General features: G+C 40.0%; 1 protein-coding gene across 1 annotated transcript in view; it reads left to right on the top strand.

The window, feature by feature from the left end:
• adam22 (ADAM metallopeptidase domain 22) overlaps positions 1-26,374 on the top strand; it is an 80,135-nt gene that overhangs the window by 13,003 nt on the left and 40,758 nt on the right. The window contains exons 4-6 of the mRNA XM_067448073.1: positions 8,388-8,454; positions 16,697-16,779; positions 23,536-23,599. Coding sequence (XP_067304174.1) covers positions 8,388-8,454; positions 16,697-16,779; positions 23,536-23,599 — 214 coding nt within the window. The remainder of the gene's footprint in view (positions 1-8,387; positions 8,455-16,696; positions 16,780-23,535; positions 23,600-26,374) is intronic.

Below are 26,374 nucleotides of genomic sequence, written 5' to 3'. Positions count from 1 at the left end.
AAGCTCTTTTTATGCCCAATCATGTTGCCAATTGACATAAGTTGCAAATTTGTCCTCCAGCTGTTCCTTATATGTACATTTAACTTTTCTTTTATATTTTTTATTTCTACCTGCCCTAACTTTTTTAAAATGTGTAGATCTCATGAAATCTAAAATGAACCAATATTTGGAATGACATTTCAAAATGTCTCACTTTCTATATTCTATTGTGAATAAAACATAAGTTTATGAGAATGGTAAATTATTGCAGTCCTTTTTTTTCACAATTTGTATAGTGTCCCAACTTTTTTGAAATCGGGTTTGTAGCAAAAATTGACATGAACAGGGCTCTACACTATATTTCTGTTTAGGACCCTTAAAAAACTATAATGGTAATGTCTCACAGTATTATAAATGCACAACAGAACAGTTACAACAGAAATCACATGTAAATAAAACAAACAATATATTGGCATGTAAAGCCACTTTTTCTAATATCTTCTGCCATACTGATGTATTGATTACATTTTTTCCTCGTCTGGTGTTCACTGACAAATGCTTGCACTGTCCTGATCTATTATATGTCATAATTTATATTGCTTAATTTGATATATATATATATATATATATATATATATATATATATATATATATATATATATATATATATATATATATATATATATATATATATATATATATAGCTGCGTTGTACCATAGGTACTTTCAGGAAACTGCGTAGTATAGAAAAGATAGACAGAACATGAGAAAGAGGCAGAGAGAGAGAGAGATAAAGTGAATAAGTTGTTAGATGGAGGGCGAGTGAAAGTCTGACCAACCAGCATTTTTCATGCACCCTTGAGTCTGTGTGGGTGTGTGATGGAGGAAAGAGATCCGAGAGAAAAACAGCTGGCGTCAGAGTCTCAGGGCTCTTATATATTTCACACAAATATGCAAGGTTTGGGTTGTTCTACTTCACCTGTCCATCATAAACACATAATCACTTTACGCAGATAATTAGTAACTATTCAAATATAGTGTATCTCTCCTTCTCCCTTTCTCTCCTTCTCTGAATGTTGGAGATGTATCATTTGATTATTTAATAGGCTAAACATAGGCTAATTTGAGGCTAAACTGGTTTGCTCTGTTTAACAAGCTGTGGCATGTTTGTTTTTAGTGATGTTTTTGGTGCCTTTTAATTTTGGGTTTAATAATGGGGTAATAAAAGTGTGGGGGGAACCCACAACTGCTAGGGTTGAGAAGTACTTCTCATTAAAAGTCTGCCAAAATTCTGCCTTTACTTCAAGGCTTCTCTGCCTTTTGTGGTGATATTTAAATTATGCTTTGTAATGTAAAACATGCTTTTTGACTGATAAGTCAGTTTTTTAACTCACAATTAAAAAGTAAAGGGGATGAATTTAGAGACGCAACTTCTCAGAATGGATTTTTAATATGCTGACAGCTTGCTGTGCTTTAGTGTGCTCAGTTACTAACAATATATTTAGGGGCCAAGCACCGAAAGTGCTTAGGCATCTATATTGTATCCATTCCTGTATGTTCTTCTTCTGCCATTGAAGTCTATGGCAGGCCATAGAACCGTCTGCAGGAAAGTTGTAACGATTTGACATTCTGATATGGACAGTCCCAACATTAAATACACCAATTTTGGTGTCTCTAACTCAACCCCTCTAGCGCCACCACCTGTCCAAAGTTTCACTCATGTTTATGTTAATAACTTTTGAACCTAACTATAATAATTTCTAGAAACAAAGTAATTTTTTCCTCTGATTCCTGAGTTCATGCCGATTCGATCTATGACGTCAGGGTTCCCTGCTAAAATAGCATTTCCGGCTTGGTGTTTCAACATTTCTGCTTAAAATTGTCTCCAAATGTCTTTACTCATTTTGCAGTTGGTCTGCTGCTAGCTTTCTTGTTTGCTTCTGTTGTGCTTGGCCCCGGTATTGCTGCTTGCAGCTCTATTTAAAGTTATGTCTTTAATTCACCACACTAAACCACCACTGTTTGATTTTGAATATCTTGTATCCATAGTCATGAACAACCAGGAAATATCAGATTTGTCGGCTGCATACCTATGATGCTAATCTCCCATTCCACCACTTCCCAAATGCTCTATTGGATTGAGATCTGATGACTATGGAGGCCATTTGAGAAGTAGTAAACTAATTGTCATGTTCAGGAAACCAGTTTGAGATAATTTGAGCTTTGTGAGAGTGTTATCCTGTTGGGAGTAGACATCAGAAGATTGGTCCACTGTGGCCATAAAGAGATGGACATACATGGTCAGCAACAATACTCATGAAAACTGTGGCATTTAAACAATGCTCAATTGGTACTAAGGGGTCCAAAGTGTGCCAAGAATATATTTCCCACATCATTACACCACCAGCACCAACCTGAACCGTTGATAAAATGCAAATGATTCCCATGCTTTTGTTTTTACGCCAATTCTGATCCTATCATCTGAATGTTTAAACAAAAATTGAGACTAATCAGATGCAGAAAGCATTTTTTCAATCTTCTATTGTCCAATTTTGGTGAGCCTGTGTGAATTGTAGCCTCAGTTTCCTGTTCTTAGCGGACAGGAGTGTCCCCCTTTGTTGCTGAAGCTCATGTACTTCAAGGTTTGATGTTTTGTGTGTTCAGAGATGCCCTCCTGCAGACCTCGGTTGTAACGAGTGCTTATTTGAGTTCCTCTTTCTATCAGCTCAAACCAGACTGGTCATTGGATTTGACTGGATTTAGTCTGCCTCCGTTTTTTCTGGTTCTTCAGTTAATCACATAAACTTGATGATGGTGAGATCAGATATCTTTGTGGAGCAATTGTACAAAAAATTGTACAACAATGGCAAAATAATTATTTGGAAATGTTCACTGATATTTTCTACTGACACGCTACAACATAATATATAAAAATCTGGCTTAAAAACATTTTTTGGTGTGAAAATAATCATGGATCGTGGCATGGGTGGCCAAGGCTCATAGATGCACATGGGGAGCGAATGCATAATGTATACGTTCTAAAGTTTGGGGTCAGTATAGCAATCTGTTTATGCTAACATATTTCACCTGCTAAAAATCTCTTTTTTATTTTTTATTTTATATTGTGAAGGAAAACCATGCAGTGTAAATGATGAGCATATTTGATATTAACAAGCTCAGTGGGGGGGCTAGTGAAACACACACGTTAACAATAAGAACAACTGCACCTGCTCCCCTCCGAATATGTCTTGTTAGGGGGGGAAGGGTTTCTCTTTGAAATACACCAAATCTATCTTACATCGCAAAGACCTTTCCTGTGTCTGTGAGTTCATTCATGTTTTATGGTTACATTTATCTGATTCTTCCTATTGCGAGCAGGTATCATTTAATTGTTGTGATTGTTTGTTAGTACTGTACATTTGTGTGGATAAAGGCTGGATGTGTGCAGGTCTCTTGTTTGCTGAGGTTGCAGTTTTGTCTCTTTGGGAACATGAGCAGTGCTGCAGGTTTAAAAGAGCTGAAGAGCTCAGCACACACATTACAATAAGCATACTGACTTCAGCTTTTTCAAACACACACACACACACACACACACACACACACACACACACACACACACACACACACACACACACACACACACACACACACACAAATGCTCTAACACACCATACTTTAACATTATTTTTAATAGCTCATTGAATATGGCTTATATAGCATTCACTTCTTTCTGATGTAGTTGTTTTTGACTGTGAACATAAATCTCTATTGAACATTTTGTTTTCTCAAATGGATCTTAATCTCAAACACACATACATCACAGCAGGAATCAGATCAAGTCTCCGAATTTCAACGGAATCTAAATGGTCGAAACAGCACACTGTCTACTACAAAACATTTGTTTACACTCATTTTAATTGTGCCATATAAGAAGTAAACTGGTATGTGTTTTAGTGCTAGGTAGGTTTGCTGTGCTAGATGGTGTCCTGTCCTCAGGGGAGATGTTCTTCTGCTGGTCTCCAGGGTCTAGAACCATTCTTACACGCTCCCTAATCTCTAAAGATGCTGCATATGAGACAGAAGGGGAAAAAGTCTTATAAATTTGCATATATGCTATTGTGTGAAAATATATAAATTTATATAAAACCTATACCATTCACAAGTTTGGGGTTCTTTTTTTAAATCTTTAAACAAAATAACTTCTTGCAGCGACATCTCTTTAATTGAAATAAATTTTTTGGTAACATTATAAATATCTTGACTGTCACTTCTGATCAATTTAATGTTTCTTTGCAGAGAATATCAGATTTATATGGGACTCCTGCATCCTGGCATACTGTAGTTTTGCATGCAATGCAACCTTAAAATTTGGCTAAGGTATAATATGTCAGCATAATAATGGCACGATGTCTTAAAATGCAGTTGTAAGCAGCTCGTTCAGATTTAGAACAGAGCAAATGGGGCAACAGAACCTTTTCACCTCACAAGCAGATAATACAGCGCTACTTGTCACACAGTCTGTTCTTCTGTAAACCCTTTCATTTCTAGTCCTCTGGTTTCCCTCTTTAATTAGCATGTCTCTCTCTCTCTCTGTCTGTCTCATACAATGGATCCGTCCATTAAGCTTTACATGAGAAATGAGCACCATTTTCTAGTCATGTGACAGTGCACAGTGCCATATTAAAATGTTTGTAAGGCAGGGTGTGTGTGAAGAGGGATGGATTGGTATGGGATGGGATGGGGAATTGTGGGGCTTTCCTTATAAATTATTCAAATCCCAAAGCAATTAAAGCTGAAATCTGTTATCTCCCTTTACCTTCACATATCACAAAGCACTATATGCTGTAGCTTTCCCATCTACATCTATCTACAGTACAGACACATGACGGGTTTTTGATTTTATTGATTTTATTAGACTGAGACCACCAAAGGTCCCCTGCATGCTCACACAATACTGAAGATAAATTATTTATTTGCTTGCTTGTTATTATTTGCTTTATGCAAATAATGTTATTTTTTGTCTATTTCATATTACAAGAAAAAATTATAAATAATGAATATTATTATAGAAAGCTTATGCCATGTAGAGAACAATGTGATTGCAAGCAGATTGAATTAAGGACCTAAAGGCTGATAGGTCCTCAATATATAATTTATTGTATATTAATTTGTAAGGCCGCCCAAATCGTCCCAATGGAGGCTAACGATCGGCGGGTGAAGGTCGCTGCGCGTTCGTCTTTTCAGCGGGGCAAAGGGGATTTTTTTCCAATTCCTCGTTATCTGACTCCATTTAATTATAATTTAGAATTTGGGTTAGAATGCCAATTGTTTATTTGGTCATTCATTTTTAATAGTTTAAGTACACATTTAATTATTCCGTTTAACCCTTTGTTGAAATTATACCCAACCTGAATAATTCCAGAGCAAGTCAGAATCCATCAAAGTGTAACAATTTATTTAACAGTCAGGTAAATGTATAAAGCCAATTACATAGTCAATTCAAAGGTAATCCATATATAACATCAAATAGTCTGAAGTAAAGAATGAAATATATACCTGACTTCTGAAAACTACATAATGCTGGCTATCTCGAGACATCCAGCATTACGGGCTGACCGGTTTAAAGTGTCAAGCCTTGAGCTCTTTGCAACATTTCCTTAAATACCCAGAAACAAATGCACAAACTCTTTCAAATGTAAACACGAGTGCACAATGGGAATTTGCATTGATCAAGACTTGTATTGATGTAAAGGCCAAATGGCTGAAAGCCACACCCACCAAACTAAGACAAGATATCTTTAAACTCTTAAAACATTGATTATCTTTTGGTTAACTTCTGTGGAGTTGAGATATTTGTACCAGTCGCACTGAGACATTTCAAACGATATCAAACACATATGATACTCGATCGTGTGGATTGACATTGTAATATAGAGATTCTGGATGCATTTTCAGTGATCTCAGCATGAGAGAGGGAATGAATTGGGGGAGAGGGAGTCAATAGGGAAAGATGTAGATTAGCTGATAGTGAGGTGAGACTTGCGTCTCCAGTGGTGTGTGAGGGACAGTTCAGATGTTAATTTCCTTATTTTCTCAGAGAGTCTTTGTTCTTCATTCAGACATTTCGGCATATACTAGTTTTTTCAGTCTTACAGTTCCACCTCTTGATCCCAATGGGTCAAACTCTGGTGGTCCTATGGGATCACTGTTAGACGTTGGTTAGACGTTGGTTCAATCTTTGAGATGAAGAAATTGTCTTAGCAGCTGCAGAGCCCTTCGGAAGGCTCTTTGTTCACCTGCAGGACACCGTCTCGCCAGGTTTGTGTAGCTTGAGTTTCAGCTGGTGGGTGAATGTGTTCAGGTGTTCTACCTGTATTTCAGCACAGCATATTCATAGAGTCAGTCTCGGACCTTGGTGAATGTTCAGTTAACGTGTCACTTCTTCATGGGGAAGCTTCTGCTTCTGCACCTTCCCGATAATCTGACTCTCCTTGTGTAATCCTCACACCTCCAATGGTGTGGTTCACTGGGTAGATTTCAATAGGTGGAAGGCTTCTCCGTAGTTGACACCTGAAAAGAGTCTTAATGTCCACTTAACGACTGAACACTGATGAACTTAAAGCCATAGAGAAATGCATAAAAACATACAATGCAAGAAAACAAAAATAAAAAACAATGTGGGTTCACGTCAGCAGTGCGATTGGTACACCTTCTCTCAAATGTTTTTTAAGGTCATAATTGGTGGGGTGGATTAAATATATTTAATTTATTATCAAACATTTTAGGATGTCAAATACATTTGTATAATATTTTTTTTTCTATGATTTATTGACAAAATAATTTTTATTATTTATTTAATATTTATATAATTTAATTTAAATGCAAAATGCTGTTTCATGGCCAGTAAGAAAAATGTAATGTCAGCAAATTTGGTTGGGGGTGGGAAAGGGGAGGTGACGGATGGAAGAATGTAGCGACTGGAGGCTGAGATGGTGTATGTGTTTATGATGGTGTGTGTGCATCGGCAGCTCTTATCATCAATCACAAGGTTTCTTTGGTGTGACATCCCACTTTATCACTCTCTTCTCCTATTCTGATCCTCTCTCAATACTAAGTATTTCTCTAGCCCCTGGATTTGTACTGTCCTCTATTAGTCCTTGGATCAATGTTTTGATTTCTGCCTTGCACCCTCTCTCCATTTACCACAGAATGAGTCTAAACACAAAAATGTCGGGGGGTTTTGCACGTTACAGCACTGCAGCTCCATAAATATCCTGCTAATCACTTGGTTTAGTGAACAGCTGTTGAAGATGTAAAGGTCCTTCTCAAAAAATTAGCATATTGTTAAGTATAATTTTTATCATTACATTTTGGAAAATAATGAACTTTATCACAATATGCTAATTTTTTGAGAAGGACCTGTATATTTCTGTCTTTAAAAGTGGTTTGATGTCATGCTGTGATTGTCGTGGTGATGAGCTCATGGTAACTGATCTCACAGTCAGAGCTCCTGCTGGGAGACACTTTCACCCTTCTCTCCTTCTGCGTTCGATCTGTTTTTTTGTTTTTTGCTATATTGCCATTTTTTGGATAATTGCAATTACATTTGGCCAACAAAAAACTAAAATGTGCACTCCCAATGAATGGTTTGTGAACTCCTTCTTGAGCATGGCTTTGCACACACACTGGAATTGTCCTTGAACACAACTTAGTGTGAGTTGTGATGTATGAAATCAGCCGTGGATCTCTCCTCAGGTTAACTGTGTTCATGAATCTCTGTGTTGGGAACACAGATCATTTCTGTCCTTTATTAGATAAGCAGCATACATAAGTGACATGAGTGTTGATTTGATCTGATCATTAAATGTGTGATGCTAGGATCAGCAGGAGTGATGTGTTTGGGAGAATGATGATGAATCATGCAGTGCAGATATTCTTCAGACAGTTTTTTCTTCTTTCTTTTAAGTTTGAATGGCTATCTATCTATCTATCTATCTATCTATCTATCTATCTATCTATCTATCTATCTATCTATCTATCTATCTATCTATCTATCTATCTATCTATCTATCTATCTATCTATCTATCTATCTATCTGTCTGTCTGTCTGTCTGTCTGTCTGTCTGTCTGTCTGTCTGTCTGTCTGTCTGTCTGTCTGTCTGTCTGTCTGTCTGTCTGTCTGTCCGTCCGTCCGTCCGTCCGTCCGTCCGTCCGTCCGTCCGTCCGTCCGTCCGTCCGTCCGTCCGTCCGTCCGTCCGTCCGTTTGTCTATCTATCTGTCTGTCTGTCTGTCTGTCTGTCTATCTGAAAAGTATTTAACAAATTGTTGAAATAGAATTCAGTGAATCCACTAATAACAGAGAACATTTAACTTTTTTGCTAACTGTGTACTTCTGCTCTTTTTTGCAGTGATCTTCTATCATCAAATTACATTGAGAGGCATATATCAGAGGAGGGGACGTCATTTGTCAACAAAGTGAGTATAAACTCTATTTTGTTTACAGTTTTTCTCAGTCGCTTTGGTACATTTCTCAGATCAGAATTGAAATTCTCAAAACTACCCGTTCAGTTCTCACATCATTTGTGCACATCAAAAAAGCAGTTTCTCATTTCTTTGAACAAGTTCCAAATGCTTTGGTACATCCATGCAAATGATTATGTACAAGTCTCTGTTGTTTCCTACATTATCAGGTGCTTATGTCATGTTGATCAAAATGTATTTTATTAGGTCTCTGTTGAATAGTCTCACCCCCCACAACATTTAGGCACATAGCATGAGTCTATACATGCAAAATGGTTAAACAAGTTATCATAATATGTCAAGCATATTTCTATACTTTCTATATTTCCATTAGACTTTTTTTCTAAATCTGTCCTGAATTGGTAAATTGCTCCCAGGTGAATCTTGACTTTCTCTAACGAAGGTGCTTCTCATGAAACATCAACTACCAGATATATATATATATATATATATATATATATATATATATATATATATATATATATATATATTTCTACAGCACCGCATATACAGTTTTTCCAATGTTCACATTTCTTCTTTAGTTTTTTTTGTGTGCTATTCAGTGCTGTCTTTTCATTTTTGTATCTCAATGACATGTTCTGTCAATAAAATACATTACAAACAGTAAGAGTGTAAATTTGAATCTTTTCCATTCTCTTGCAATTACACTCACACATACACTAAGATGTAACTTACAATTGACAATAATTGTCATTAAAACTTTAGCTGTAGTTTCCATCAGAACATCCCTCCAGAGTAAACTGTTATATTGACAACATGACTAAACAATTTAACTGTCTTATCCGTACACAATGACACAAGGACTAGTCATTCTGATGGCACTGACATGTTCATTGAGAGATGAACTAAGGATTTTGAGCAAGAGAGAGGCTTTTGCAGGTTAACCATGGTGTTTTGCTATTTGTACAAATTGTTTTGAGAAATGCACTTACTGTTTTGCAAATTGTGAGTTTGATTCAAGAAATGTACCAAAGCGACTGGGAAAAACTGTTTAAAAAACATGCTCAAGCTAGGCAAGCATGTATTTGAAAGGGTTTCTTTATCCACCTTTTGGCTGACAAGGCTACTCCGTTTTGAATTATGGGTGACACTTCTCGTTTGGGGAACTTCCATTCAAAAAGACTGAAACAAATTATTTCAAAATATAAACGTCTGCTGTCAGTAATCAATATCTGTCATTATCCGTCAGTAATAATTAGTTTAGACTTCATAAAACCAACATAACGCTTGGCATTTTATGGCTTGTTTCCACCGAGCGGTATGGTTTAAGTTAGTATAGTTCAGTATGATTCAGGATGCTAAACCTTGATCCGGCTTGCATTTCCACCTCCAAAAGCACCCTTACTTTAAAGGCATAGTGTAGCGATCAACGGCATTCTCACGCAAAGAAGAAAGCAACACAGTAAACAACAGTGGACGACATACAGCAGATCTTGTTCTTGCTTCTCGGCATGTGGCTGCTGTCTCAAAAAGAAGACATGCTTTGTTTGAGCCAAGGCTGCTGGCTCCAAGGAAAAAACAGCAGAAAAAGCACATGCAAATGTCAATTCTCTGTCAACCAATCAACGTTCTGCAGTGAGTCTAGCTCCACCCTGTAGAACCAGCTAGTTACCCCAACGAAATGGTGTCAAAAAAGTGGACCGGTTCGGAATTAGGGTACCATTCACAGCTTCTCACGATGGAAACAGCAAAAGTTGCGTATACCATACCGTACCAAACTGTACTGAATCTGAACCGTAAACACATGTGACGTGTGACGTCACACGGTCGAATGGCTTGATTTGAGACAGGGGAAAACATATAAGGAGATTTTTTAAAAAGATAACATAACACTTGATGGATTGTTATCATTATAGGATGGTTGTCTACAGGCACTGCCAACACACATTTCCATACACTCAGCTTGTAAAAGTGCATGTACCATTATATGACCCCTTTAAAAATTCAAGAGGTTCTTCCACTTGTAAAAGTAGTTCCAGTTTATTCAACTTACAAAAAAAATCCTGCAAATGCCTTGACCCTCTTTTTTCCCTTCTATGGATGTATGTTTCGCTTTGGGACAGTGAATATAGTCTTATCAGATCTGTCTTTGTGCCACACTGGGACTCTCAGCTTCATTCTGTCAGCGTACTGAGATGTGCATGTTCAAATGGGACACATCACACCCAGAGCAGAAGGTGTTTGCCTGTTTTAGCCCAGTGGCAGATTGTTCCTGTCACACACCCACACAGGAGCCAGGGATATTGTGTCCCATTTGGATCACCATGGTTTTGCCAAGTAAGACAATTTAGTTGATTCTGGAACAACATTCCTGTCTGAAAATGTTTTTTTGTGTCCTAACTCAACTTGCCACTATAAAATCAGAGAAAAATTGAATAACAGTTGAATAACACTGATTTAGAAGCACCTAACCATGGTTGTAAGCCTAAATGTGTCCCGCAAATCTGATTGTTTGATTGAAATGTTGTTCCAGGAACATGTTGTACTTGGTGAAATCACTTACACTGTCCTGTTTGTTTGTTGCATTTGGACATCATCGTCTCAAGGTGTGTTTTATATACATTATGCATAGTGGACATGTCTAGCTTCTCAATTTTTTTTTAGAAACTCTTAAAAGGACCATATTCTCATATCATTGCAATTGATTGATCTTCAATATGGCCTATTTCTTTAGTTATTATCTGAGTTTAGAAGCCTTCAGTGAAGAGATTTAAATCTGCATAGCTCACACCCCAGCTGTAGAGCCAGAGGAAACTGTGCATGTTAGAGTACAGGGGCTTTTTAGAGCCTGCGTTGTTTCTAGAATGAATGAAAAAATAGAGCTGAGGATTCTGTGAGGAAAGAGGGAATAACAGAGTGATGGATGAAGAGGCAGAGGCAGAGGATGAAGAGAGAGAAAGAGAGCCACTGAACGAATTCTAGAGCAAAAGCACAGATATATTTAGCTTCATTTTCCCCACTGCAATAGTGAGCCACCTATAAGCACATATTTAGCATTATACGAATCATACAAAGCGCTGTCCTTCACATATATACACACATTTATTTATTTATTTTGTTTATTTATTTTATTTTATTTTTTTATTTATTCCAAAATTAATTACTTATATATTCTGTTATACATCGAAGAACATTCAGCTTCACAGCTGTCATTTGAGTAATGCTCGTTTATCACGCCCCTTATGCAGTAGAAAATACAGAGCAGACTCCCCAGACCAATGTTCAATCGTAAATTGAGCTTGGTCTGGTGACCAGCCAGAAAAATGAAAAACAACAATCTTGAGAAATTTCTTTGGACTGGAAATAGCACTTTATATATACTATGCATATATATACTAGTGCAAAAAGAGACACGTAATAATCACACTATTGAAAAGTTTGGGGTTGCTAAGAATTTTTTTGTTTTTGAAATAAGTCTCCTATATGCTCAGCATGGCTGTATTTATTTGATTGTAAAACAGTACTATTGTGAAATATCATTGCAATTTAAATTGTTCTATTTTACATTTTAAAAAAAATATTCCTGTGATAGCTGAACTTTCAGCTTCATTACTCCAGTTTTCAATGTCAGATGATCCTTCAGATATCATTCTAATATGCTGAACAGTTTGCTTATTAATACTTATGTGGAGACTGTAATACAATTTTTTTCAGGATTTTTTGATGAATATAAAGTTCATGAATATAAAATCATTCATCTGACTTTGGATTAATTTAATATGTCCTTGCCCTGAATAGAAGTATTAATTTCTTTATAAGAAAATCTCACTGACCCCAAATATATATATACAAGTCAGGCTTCTTCGCATGTTAAAAAAGATCCCGATCCCTTGATACCTTCTTACCACTGTATCCTGCATGAGAAGGCAGTATTTTTCAGATTTTGGACACAGTCTGTCTCTCTGTGCTTCTAAGCACTGATGCATGCTGGGTCATTAGTCTGAAAAGGGCTTTCTCAACAACAACAACTGCACTCTTCAGGAATGTCTCACTGTGTGTGTGTGTGTGTGTGTGTGTGTGTGTGTGTGTGTGTGTGTGTGTGTGTGTGTGTGTGTGTGTGTGTGTGTGTGTGTACGTGTGTGTGTGTGTGTGTGTGTGTGTGTGTGTGTGTGTGTGTGTGTGTGTGTGTGTGTGTGTGTGTGTGTGTGTGTGTGTGTGTGTGTGTGTGTGTGTGTGTGTGTGTGTGTGTGTGGTAGAGACCGCCCTCGGCTCTTGATTAGCTAAGAACTTGAGGACAGAAAGTGCTACATGTGGAAAAAAGAGGCAGAAATGCTCCAGAGCAAGCTGGAGGAAAGAGAGAAGCAGAGGATTGGATGTATGAAGCTTCTTGTCAAGTGTAGAGAGAAATAGAGAGCGGGATGAAATGAAATTGATCTGCTGGTAAATGCTGCAGCTTTAGTCCTCTGAGAAAAAGCAGGAAGAGAAAACCTGCAGCCCTAATGGCAGTTGAGCACTTACACTAAAAACATTTCATAAATAACACACACTTCACTCAGGAACACTTTTGTGAATATTCTGATCGGTTCAATGCAAACAAAAGTAGCTAGTATAAATGTTAACCCCCACATTCAAAATGTAAAGACCGCCTGTGGTTAAAATCAGTTTTTTTTTTCAAGTCAACACCATAGTTTTCTTCTTAAAAGTCCAGAGAACCAAAGTCTCAAAAACGCAGTTCTGCACAAACTACATTGTAACCAATCACGTCAACTTGCGGGCGGGCTTTAGCACATCATCATTATACTCCGAAGCAGGGCAGTCTCAAAGAGAAGCGATACTGGTATATTTTTCTGTTGATATGACAAATTGTGTACATTTAGCAATATAGTGGGCGAATTATATATTTGATATATAACTATGCTTTTTTCCAATGACATACTATTATGTTCAATGTGTTTCTAAGGAAGCTGACTTTTTAGAAGGTAGAATGAGATGGCAAAAGGGAACATTAGCTGTTTAATAACATTGTCAAGCAAAAGGCCAATCGTATTAATTAACATTGTGTGTCCAACGTTTGTAATGAGCGATACCTTTGTGCAAAGTTTACTACAATAAGTTGAATAAAAGTTGAGCTGGTGTGTAATGTTATTTCCATCAAGTGGTGCATACTGTACATTTTCGGTCAAGATCTTGTATTGGCAATGCAAGAGTCCAGCACTCTGTAAAGTTTCCTCCAGCACATCCCAAAGACTTTCAATGAATTTGTGTTCTGGACTCTGAGGTGCCATTTCATGTGTGAAAATGATTCTTCATGCTCCCTCCCAACCATTCTTTCACAATTTGAGCCTGATGAATCTTGGCATTGTCATACAGGAATATGGTTATGATGTGTGTTCCTGCCTGGTTGTTTAAGAAATTAAAAGCTACACACTCAATCATTATAGTTAGAAGTTAGAAGTACAAAATGTGCAAAAAAATTAAGCATTGTGAATACTTTCCTGATGCACTGTATATTCAAAATACAGGTCCTTCTCAAAAAATTAGCATATGTGATAAAAGTTCATTATTTTCCATAATGTAATGATAAAAATTAAACTTTCATATATTTTAGATTCATTGCACACCAACTAAAATATTTCAGGTCTTTTATTGTTTTAATACTGTTGATTTTGCATACAGCTCATGAAAACCCAAAATTCCTTTCTCAAAAAATTAGCATATCATGAAAAGGTTCTCTAAACAAGCTATTAACCTAATCATCTGAATCAACTAATTAACTCTAAACACCTGTAAAAGATTCCTGAGGCTTTTAAAAACTCCCAGCCTGGTTCATTACTCAAAACTGCAATCATGGGTAAAACTGCCGACCCGACCCTGTCCAGAAGGCCATCATTGACAGAGTTCTGTATCAAGGCACCTCAGTGGGAAGTATGTGGGAAGGAAAAAGTGTGGCAAAAAACGCTGCACAACGAGAAGAGGTGACCGGACCCTGAGGAAGATTGTGGAGAAGGACTGATTCCAGACCTTGGGGGACCTGCAGAAGCAGTGGACTGAGTCTGGAGTAGAAGCATCCAGAGCCACCGTGCACAGGCGTGTGCAGGAAATGGGCTACAGGTGCCGCATTCCCCAGGTCAAGCCACTTTGGGCTACAGAGAAGCAGCACTGGACTGTTGCTCAGTGGTCCAAAGTACTTTTTTCGGATGAAAGCAAATTTTGCATGTCATTCGGAAATCAAGGTGCCAGAGTCTGGAGGAAGACTGGGGAGAAGGAAATGCCAAAATGCCTGAAGTCCAGTGTCAAGTACCCACAGTCAGTGATGGTCTGGGGTGCCATGTCAGCTACTGGTGTTGGTCCACTGTGTTTTTTAAGGGCAGGGTCAATGCAGCTAGCTATCAGGAGATTTTGGAGCACTTCATGCTTCCATCTGCTGAAAAGCTTTATGGAGATGAAGATTTCGTTTTTCAGCACGACCTGGCACCTGCTCACAGTGCCAAAACCACTGGTAAATGGTTTACTGACCATGGTATTACTGTGCTCAATTGGCCTGCCAACTCTCCTGACCTGAACCCCATTGAGAATCTGTGGGATATTGTGAAGAGAAAGTTGAGAGACGCAAGACCCAACACTCTGGATGAGCTTAAAGGGTCATGAAACCCCCCTGCTGCAGCAGTGTTTTTTCACACCTTCGATTTGAAAAAGCTTGTTAAAAGGGGAGTGGTCGACTGTGAAAAGGTGGGATGGTATTGTGTGGAAAGAGGGAAAGTTTGCATAAATAGGGCAGTGTCAGTAGGTGCATTAAGACTAGCGATACCAACAGCAGCAGTTACAGTGGTTCTGAGACATGTTCTTGGTTCACGTTGGCATTGTTTACCACAGTGAGATTAAATGAGGGATGAGTACAGCGAATGAGAGAGCTATGAGTGGCGTGCAGCAGAGATCGCAAATCATTCAGCTCTTCAAAGTTCAAACCAGCATATAATTCAATTTAGTGCATGGCTGTGATCACAAATAAAACGGAGAGGACGTGGCTTTTGTTCATTAGCCTACAGATTACAGATTAGTTATTTTGCACTCCTGACATAGATAGTCAACGCTTGCAGGTTCGGCGTCCGATTCCTCAGGTGAATTTTACTTTACCGAGCCTTTGTAGCAAAGGCTTCCACAGACGGCGCCGGTTACAGCTCGCTCGGCGCCCTTTACGTTACTTCGTATCAGCACAACGCCTAGCTTTCCTCTGTGACTTTTCCGCACGCTGCTTCCAAAACTTCCCCACCATATCTCTACAATAATGATGTAAGACGAGCCTGACAGAAGTGACTGTCTCATGCATATTAACTAAATTATCTTGTATGCATACTACAGCGCAGGGATTGGACTGAATGAGCTTCATGTCATGAATATATATCGAGAATCGCTCGGAGCGGTCGACGTCAGCATGTGCCCAGCAGCCCATACTTGGGCCGAAAAGGCCATGCCGACGTCAGCATTTGTGACGTTGCTCCGACTAAGCTTTTCAAACCGGAAGACAGAAATCGCTCTGAAAAATGCAAAAATAACTATTTTCACATATGAATACCATTAATGAGTACCCTTAGTGTTTTCAATGATGTGCAGCCTATACATACTGTTTACATCTAAAAAAAAAGTGTTTTGGGGTTTCATGACCCTTTAAGGCCGCTATCGAAGCATCCTGGGCCTCCATAACACCTCAGCAGTGCCACAGGCTGATTGCCTCCATGCTACGCCGCATTGAAGCAGTCATTTCAAAAGGATTCCCGACCAAGTATTGAGTGCATAACTGAACATAATTATATATTATTTGAAGGTTGACTTTTTTGTATTAAAAACACTTTTCTTTTATTGGTCGGATGAAATATGCTAATTGTTTGAGATTTCATGAGCTGTATGCTAAAATCATCAGTATTAAAACAATAAAAGACCTGAACTATTTCAGTTGGTTTGCAATGAATCTAAAATATATGAAAGTTTAATTTGTATCATTACATTATGGAAAATAATAAACTTTTATCACATATGCAAATTTTTTGAGAAGGACCTGTATAATTATTCAACAGCTGCATGACATTATGCAGCGCTTCAGTTGAAAACAAAACAATAAATCTACTATTATAAAGGGTATGGTTCTTTTGAGTCACTAAATTCTAATTGGATGAGCCACATTCAAAGCTCATATTAACAGTATGTGCTGTTTTTGATTATTGTTTGCTTCTCCCTGCAGGGTGGAGAACACTGTTACTACCATGGGAAAGTACGCGATATTCTGAAGTCATATGTGGCACTTTCAACTTGCCATGGATTACAGTAAGTCCCTCTGTCGCTTCATGGCTTCATGTCTGAATGAACACGCAAACACACACAGGTTTACAATAGCAGCGTGGAAGTCTTTCGCTTTGACTGCACACTGTTTACTTACAGTTGCCCACAAAACTGTCTGTCTTTTTCTAAGACGCATTCATAAATAAACACATGTTAGCAGGCTAAAGCTGTGATTATCCCATTCAACAATTAGAGCTGTACATTACAGCATGCTATTATCCTCCTCTCATATCACACACTGATGCTCTCAGCACTCTTTGTGTCTGTGTGTGTGTGTTTTTGTCGTTATCTCCTGTATTGATGCTTTAATGCTTGTTGCATTACATCTGGTCTTGTGCTTCACTCTTGCATGGTAAAATGTTATATTTGCTGTGTTTGTAAGATTTATGTTTGTATTATTGGCAACCTGCTGTGTTCTCTGCATAGCTGAAGTAAACCTAGCTGTGTTCCTGAGCTGCCCGTGTGCCTAAGGAGAGTTGAGTTAGTCTCTATAGAGCCTTACACACACACACACACACACACACACACACACACACACACACACACGCACACACACTGCCTCTCTGTGTGGCCCTCTGGGATATCTCAGTTCCTTCCGTCTGTATTTTTAGTGTAAGAAGGAGTCAGGTCAGATCCATCTCTCTCTCTCTCTCTCTCTCTCTCTCTCTCTCTCTCTCTCTCTCTCTCTCTCTCTCGCTCTCTCTCTCTCGCTCTCTCTCTCTCTCTCTCTGTATGTGAATGCACAGAGTCAGGTCAGATGTAGCTCAGAAATAGAGCGGCATCACTCTTTACATCCACACTCATCACACTCGAATGTTTACTGCCTAAATAGATTTTCTTCAAATGTGCATGATATCAGATACCTGAGTTTAGTACCTGGTAGACTCAAGGAATTATGCAAATCAGCATGGCCACGGACAGACATTTTGAGAGGGAAGGTGCTCAAGTAAGAAAAAAGGGCATCCCACTCATAATTATGTAATAACTCTAGAAATACATAAAGGGAAGTAAGTTACATACTGTAGAAAACATTGAAAACTCCTTTGTTGAAACTGACTGATCACTGTTCAAACTGGCTGATTCATTCATGAATAAAACACCACTCTGTGTTACAGGGAGATGCAACTGTTTTGCTTTGTACAGAACTATTTTAATTCATGAAATAGAGCAAAACGTCAAAATTGACATTACTGTGTTTAAAATGCCTGTAAGTCAGTAAATAACACTTACTGCAGACTAAGAAACGCTGTTGAAAATGAGAATCAACACCCAAACACACAGTTTTGTGCATATTTGCTAGATTTCTGTTCTGTGGGTGCATGCTGAAAAGAGTGTTTGTAGTACATAGTTCTGGCTGTGTAAATAGGAGATAATAGTGGATCGGACTGATCGGACTGAGCACCTCAACACACTTGTAGCCAGTTTAGCATAAGGGGGCATATACATATGCTGTGGACGGAGAGAGAGTGACGAGCAGGACATTTGTAGAAACACTGTAGAAAGAGAGATGGTTGAGATGTTACAAAAGGAGGAAAATTCAGAGAAATATAAATTAAAAAAGAAGAGTTATGATATAGACAAGAGATTTCGCGTTAATGGAAAAGCTTTCCAGTGCTAGTGAAGTCCTTAAGCCAGCAAGAAGCAAGAAGTCCTAAGAACAGACAGAAAATGTGCTTAGTTTTTGCTCTATTTACACTAAAAAAAAAAAAAGTTTTGGGACACCCCTCCAAATCGTCTTACCAATGCTGACCTGTAACAAAGAAAACTAGCGCAAACACAGATACGCAGGATACACAGCCTATTCAATGTTGAAGTTTGTTTGAGCTAAAGAGGAAAGTTTCCCAAAACACTCAAGCCCCACGCCGAAAAGGTCGCCTCGCTGGTTCTCAGCGTCCTGCCCCAGTGCCTTTCTTCCCGGAGGTGCATGCGCAACTGACTAGTTCGTGGAAAGCACCGTTTAACGCCCACGGGCGACCTTGTGGCTCCTCCCTCCTCACTACCCTTGACAGAGGGCAGGCCAGGGGGTATGAGGGTCTCCTGCCGGTGGAGTGGGCTGTTGCGATGCAACTGTATCCGACCTCCGCCTCTAGCTGGCGCGGGGACCTGAAGCTCCTGTCCAGGGCCTGAAGAGTCTCTTCCGGTCTGACCGCGAAGGCCTACAGCTCCTGTGGCCAGGCCGCGTCCGCCCTGCATGCCATGCCGTTGCTTCAGGTGCATCAAGCACAGGCACTCATAGACATGCACGAGGGTAGTCCTGGCACAGAGCTCCTCCGGGAGCTCCAGACGGCGACGGACCTCGCCCTACGGGCGACGAAAACCGCCACCCGTACTATTGGCCAGGCGATGTCCACCTTGGTGGTCCAAGCCAGGTGGCAAGCGCCGTCGTAAGAGACCCTGAGACGGGCCACCCAGAGATGGAGGATCCTGCTCGACAGGAAGTGGCAGCAGCACCACTCCCCCCCCCCACTCCCCAGGGCTCCCTTGTGACAATTACATCTGTCCCGCCACTGGCGACGGCCAGTGGTACCCAAAACTTCACAAAAAGAGCAGTTTCCAAAATCTCTAAGTGCCAAGAGAGCGCGCTTGGCGGTGTTCGACGCTCCCATGCCTTGTCACCTCCAGTCGGGAAGCAGGTAAGTGTTGCCACGCGCACGCAGACCCCACCATGGGCTGCCTCTGCGCCGTCCAGGTCGGGTCCCTGCATGCCCTGTGCTGCCCCGCTGCGGGTACATCTGTGGTGCTGTTAGTCGCTGGGGGCCTGGCTAGCGCTCCCCAGCCCGTCCCGCTGGCTCATCGGCACCATCAGACTTCATCTTCGTGTTGACGAAGCGCGCCCCGGTGCTTCAGGCGGAGATCGCAGTCCTACTGGCGAATGACGCGATCGAGCCGGTCCCTCCAGCCAATATGAAGACCGGCTTTCACAGCTCGTACTTCGTTGTACCCAAGAAAAGCGGCGGGTTACGGCCGATCTTGGATCTGTGGTCCTCGAATTTCACAGGCTGCCGTTCAGAATGTTAATGCTGAAACGCATCCTCAGGTGCATCCGTCCCCAAGATTGGTCTGCAGCGATCGACCTGAAGGACGCGTACGTTCATGTCTCGGTTCTCCTGCGACACAGAACGCCTCTACGCTCTGTGTTCAACAGACGAGCATATCAGTACGAGGTCCCACCCTTCGGGCTCATGGTGCTCGAGCACCTCAGCCAGTGGGGGTTTCGGGTCAACTGAGAGAAGAGCAAACTCTGCCCGACGCAGAGGTTCTCTTTTCTCTGTGTGGAGCTGGATTCGGTTGCCCTGACAGCGCGCCTCACTGAGGAGCGCGTCCAGTCGGTGTTGAACTGCTTGAATTCGTTCAAACGCAGGACGGCGGTCCCACTGAAACAATTTCAGAGGCTCCTGGGGCATATGGCATCCATAGCGGCGGTCACGCATCCCCAGGTGGTCCAGCTAATTTGGGATCATTTCGGGGCCTCACAGGTAGACCTGTTTGCCGCCCCGGACACGGCCCATTGCCAGTTGTCTTATTCCCTGACCGAGGGGACCCTCGTCACGGATGCGCTGGCACACAGCTGGCCCCGGGGCCCATGCAAATATGCATTTCCCCCAGTGAGCCTTCTTGCACAGACACTGTGCAAGGTCATGGAGGACGAGGAGCAGGTCCTGTTGGTGCCGCCCAACATGACATGGTTTTTGGAACTAGTGCTCCGTGCGACAGCACCTCCTTGGCCCATTCCTCTGAGGAAGGACCTCCTGACTCAGAGACGGGGTAAGCTATGGCACCCTCTGGCGGAGGTTCTAGGTAGCCTGCAACGGACCGTGGTAGACACAATCACTTCCGCTAGAGCTCCCTCTTCGAGGCACCTCTATGCGTTTAAGTGGAACCTGTTCGTCAACTGGTGCTCTTCTCATCGAGAAGACCCCCGAAGATGTTCGGTCGGGGCCGGGCTTTCCTTTCTTCAGTCTCCCTCCACCCTCAAGGTGTATGTGGCCGCAATCGCTGCCCATCACAAGCTAGTAGAAGGTAAGTCTTTGGGGAAGCACGACCTGATCGTCAGGTTCCTGAGGGGCGCGAGGAGATTAAATCCACCACGCCCCCCTCTATACCCTCTTGGGACCTGTCTCTGGTGCTCAGTGCACTTCAGAGACCTCCCTTTGAGCCTTTAAAGTCAGTGGAGTTAAAAATTCTGTCTCTAAAGACAGTACTCCTGGCTGCATTGGCCTCTATCAAGAGGGTAGGGGACCTGCAGGCATTTTCAGGCGATGAATCGTGCCTGGAATTCGGGCCGGACTACTCTCAAGTAATCCTGAGACCCCGGCTTGGATACGTGCCCAAGGTTTCCACCACTCCCTTCCGGGACCATGTTATGAGCCTGCAAGCGCTGCCTTCGGAGGAGGCAGACCCAGCCCTGGCTTTTCTCTGTCCTGTCCGAGCACTTCGGACTTATGTGGACAGAACGCAAAGCTTTAGGACCTCAGAGCAGCTCTTCGTCTGTTACAGAGGACAGCAGAAGGGAAAGGCTGTCTCCAAGCAGGGGATGGCCCACTGGATAGTGGATGCCATTGTCTTGGCGTATGAGTCCCAAGACGTGCCCTGCCCGCTCGGGATTAGAGCCCACTCCACCAGGGGTGTAGCCTCTTCCGGGGCGCTGGCTCGTGGTGCCTCGCTGACAGATATTTGTAGAGCTGCGGACTAGGCGACACCCAACACGTTCGCTAGGTTTCATAGCCTACGTGTAGAACCAGTATCTTCCCGTGTACTCACTTCTCATAGTCCGTAGCACCGAAGTGCCCGTTCTAGTGTCGTCTTGCTGCGCCACTCCCTTCCCCTGGAACGGATATGTGCGCTTATATGCTCCAGTCGAGTTCCCCAGAATGGCGAACCCTGCTCATCTATCTATCTATCTATCTATCTATCTATCTATCTATCTATCTATCTATCTATCTATCTATCTATCTATCTATCTATCTATCTATCTATCTATCTATCTATCTATCTATCTATCTATCTATCTATCTATCTATCTATCTATCTATCTATCTATCTATCTATCTATCTATCTCTATCTGTCTGTCTGTCTGTCTGTCTGTCTGTCTATCTATTTTACACACAAAGCTTATATACAATATTCCGTCATGTATCTATATACAGTCAAACCAAAATTTATTTAGACACCTTCAACATTTTCTCACATTTTCACAGTTTATTCGTTATAGTTTAGATGGTAATAAAATATGAAAATAACTCAGAGTTAAACTGTCAGAAAAAATTCATCTTGATAATGTCAGATAACGTTGATAGAAAGGTATGTAATGCATTACAATCAATCAGCTGTCAGCTGTTAAATCTAGTACACTGTAAAAAAAATAATAATAATAGTCGCCAGTTGAAAATTTTCTAGTGACTGATCACATCTACATTTTTCAGTTTGCCAAATTGAATTTCTGTAAATTGATGCAATTTAATTCACAGAAATTTGGCCAACTAGAAAATTTTCAATTAGAAACTTGATTTTTTTTTTACAGTGTAGGTTCCATAAATGATTCCTTAAAAAAACACAAAAACAATGTGAGACTGTTTCTCTTGATAAACTTTCATTTTCAGCTATCCATTGAAAATACTTTCATGATTCATTTATTTGTGCAGTAGGTACCAGAGAGCACTCAGTATTTATGGATGTAGTTGTGGCGAAAGGGCATTGTACTGTCCTCCTAATGCACGCAGGGCTTTTAGAAGTCACCTTGACTGTCTCTGCACTGTCTGGAGGCTCTCTGAGAGTCACCGACTGATTGATCCATGAGATAGACTTCATCAGAGCAGAGAATGATATCCTCTCTGCATGTCTCAAGGCTAAAAGAGACGTCTGGATACATACATAACACACACACACACACACACACACACACACACACACACACACACACACACACACACACACACACACACACACACACACACACACACACACACACACACACACACACACACACACACACACACACACACACACACACACACACACACACACACAGTCTCCATATGCTTCATTAATTCTCAGGTACCCAAGTAGTGTAAGAATGACCTGCATTTGGAGAGTCAGCACTGAAACATCTAGATGAATGAATCTAATTACCATATGCTAAACATTTGTGCATCACTTTAATGTCCCAGGTGATAACCAAATTATTCATTGAATTTATCATGTAACATGATGAGGTTCACAATTTTTTTGTCCTCCACAACTGCCTTTTCTTCTGTGGTAATAAGGATATCTTCTTCTCCCTGTAGTTGTGTAATGCTTCGTCAGCTTGTCTTTGGAGCATCTCACCCTAAGATTTTTATTTATTTATATGCAGTTTACAATATATACTGTGCAGCATTGAGCATGCGTTGTGGAAAATTCTGAATAAAACTTTAATATTTTCTGCCCATACGGCACATAAACCTCCAAACTTCATAGCTTTTTAAACTTTTTCAATATTTTGTCAAGCCAGTATAGTTAAAAATGACTTTTACATTACTTCCTTTGAATTTTAATTCTACTTTTACTTGCATTCAGATTTAAATTGCAGTTCTGCTAACTAACTCAAACTAAATAAAAATGCATTCAAGCTCAATTCAGCTCATAAATGTGATGCTTAGCATGTACTCTCTTTTCTATTTGTCATCAAATGTGTTTGTATAATAACCACTAAGCTGTACAACTCACCCGTTCATCATCTCTCTCCTTTCCTCTCTCTCTAGTGGGATGTTTTTTGATGGGAATCACACATACATGATTGAACCAGGAGGAGAGAATACTACGAGTGTAAGTATAATATATTCCTGCATTAAACAAACAGAATGTTCTTCCATATATTATTGCCCAGCTATATCACCATGTTATACAGTATTTGTATACTGTATAATGTGTCATCATATTTTTATCAGCTATAAAGTTTAAAAAAAATATATATATATCTATATTACACCACAATTTCTACACTACTCCATTTCTAGTTTGAAGATGTATCGATGAAACGAAGGGCTTAGATTTGGTTTATGAACAATAGATATTTTCATGTTAGAAAAGAAACAACATGGATTGTATTAATCTTGAAAAAGATTAGAACACCACCAGGATGAGTAAAGGATGATTTAGGAGGAACTAACCCTTTAACAGATTATCCATTATAAATACCACAATAAATGTTACTACAATGTGATAGGTTTTAGTAAGGGTTACCATTAATAGTTTAAAAAGGCTTCTAATTTATGTTGGTGCAAGGTGACATTTTAGTGCTCAATTTTAAATGCTTTTAAATGCTCAATAGAAATTCAAATGGTTGCACATTTTATAATCCGTGTTGCGATAGGAACGACTCGCACAAATCTCATCACACTTTATGAGTGCTCTGTATACAGTGATTCATGTAAAAGTGTAAAATTAGACAAACTGGGCTTCGGTCATATTGCCCATGCAGATAATTGGTCCTAGTTCAGTTTGGACAGGAACTTAGCACATATAAAAGCTCTGAACTTATTAACTTGATTTAGATTATTAATAATTCTATATGTGTCCTTTAATCATGGTATACATATTCAGAGGGTGGGGGGGGGGGGTTGTTCTTGCTAGTTGCTAGTTCTTGCTAGTTTTGCCGCAAACTACACCCCTGGATGAAACGGTGAACTTGATAGTGATAGTTTGAGGCAATGAAATGACCCAGAGACATTTAGCATGGTTTTTCCTGTGCAGACAGGGCATAAGTTGCCCATCACACAGTCGATAAAGACACCTGACTCTGCAAAAGCACAGCTATTATCTGCTAATGGCAGAGTCCCACGTGAACACTCCCAGAGAACCAAGAGGGCATATCTGTGAAAGACGAGCTAAAGCTGTGTCACGAAGACACTACGGTTTTAGAGAGGAAAATATAATTTCTTAACCTCTGAATGGTGATCTGATTCATTAAGTGATTCACAGAGGAATATGCTAATGGAGTGATTTGTGTCATTTAGAACAGGATGAAAGGCTGAAATGTTAAAGCCTGTTAAATGTCTTAGAATGAAAGCAGTTTACTGACACAGAAGGGAGTTTATGATCCATCCACAGTTTGCCTTGATCTGTCAGTGCTTGTTTTATCTGTCAGTCATATTATGAATCTTTATTAATGCCATCAGAAATGGCTTTAAAGCTGCTGTCCGTAACTTTTATTGTGTTCAAGATTTACAAAAATTATATAACGAGAGTGTACAACATGAATCCTTTTTTCAAACCGTGTTTTTGTCTTACCCTGAATTATTATGGTACACTTATAATAAGTGTTTATATTGGGACTATTTCAGGCCAGACTGGTAGTTACCGCTGCGGAGGAGCACGGTCCCTGCGTGACTCGCCATAGATATAAACAGAGAGAAGTAGCTCTGGCTACAATGTTCTTCCGCAAGACGCATGAAGTTCTGTTTATTAACCGCTAGAGCGCAACAAGTTACGGACTGCAACTTAAAATATAATACATTCAGTTCAGTATAATTTACACAAACACACACACAGTATATATTTGATCTCTGCAACTTCTTTCACTTATGTGGTAATGTGTGGAATAGTTATCTTCTTCTCCTTGTTGTTGCGTGATGCTTTGTCAGGTTGTCCCATCTCACCCTGAGAAATGTTTCTTTACCTTCTTTATGCTGATTTATTTGTCATGTTTCATATCAACCCCGTGACATTGCGTGTTGGTGACCTCAGCAACTGGGCAGTCCTCTGATCTGATTCATTTAGACATAGTTACAAACCAGAGGGACAGTATCGTCCTGTTCACCATATGGCACATGCATCTGTCATCCGCCTCACACTGCAGCAGGGGACATGAAAACGTGTCCCTCTTTGGCCTCTGTAGCGTCTCTCACTGCTGGAGGCTGCACAAAGCTCACAGTACATCCATGGGTCTCTGTCTTTCAGCCCACCTAGAGTCAACATGAAATCAAAGTGGACACTGCTTGCTTTCTTAATTCATGTTCGTATGGACAATTCCAAAGAAAAAATGTTAACCCTTGCAATCATTCATCAAAATGTAGTAACTGTTCTTTCCGAGTGATGTCAGCTTGGCTGGAAATAATTAACCCTAAGCCAAATAGCTAAGAATATAGCTATTATTACAGATAGCTTATTACAGTAGCTTTTCTATAATATATTTTACAGTTTAAAAAAGTTTTTCATGTATTATTTAATAATAAATGCATTTTTTAAATACATTTATTCTTTTTTTTTTTTTTTTAAGAAATTCTTGTTTTTTAAAGAAATTATTACTTTTTTATTCAGGAAGGTTAGTAATAGAATTATACATTTTTTTAAATATTAGTGTTCTCAACATTGGTGATAAAAAAATCTGAAAGATTTATAAAGGATCATGTGACACTGAAGACTGGAGTATAATCAACTTTTATCACAGGAATAAATTATATTTTAAAATGAATTCAATTATAAATTAGCTATTTTAAATTCTAATATTTCACAATCCGGTTGTTAAGGCTGATGTCACGCGTCAGCGCTTCCGGGTCCAAGCGCTCTGTCTTATACCACAAGAAAAACTACAAACGGTGC

This window comes from Pseudorasbora parva, chromosome 7 (assembly GCF_024679245.1).
Source record: "Pseudorasbora parva isolate DD20220531a chromosome 7, ASM2467924v1, whole genome shotgun sequence".
Lineage (NCBI taxonomy): Eukaryota > Metazoa > Chordata > Actinopteri > Cypriniformes > Gobionidae > Pseudorasbora > Pseudorasbora parva.
This window is presented reverse-complemented; position numbering and strand designations above follow the sequence as displayed.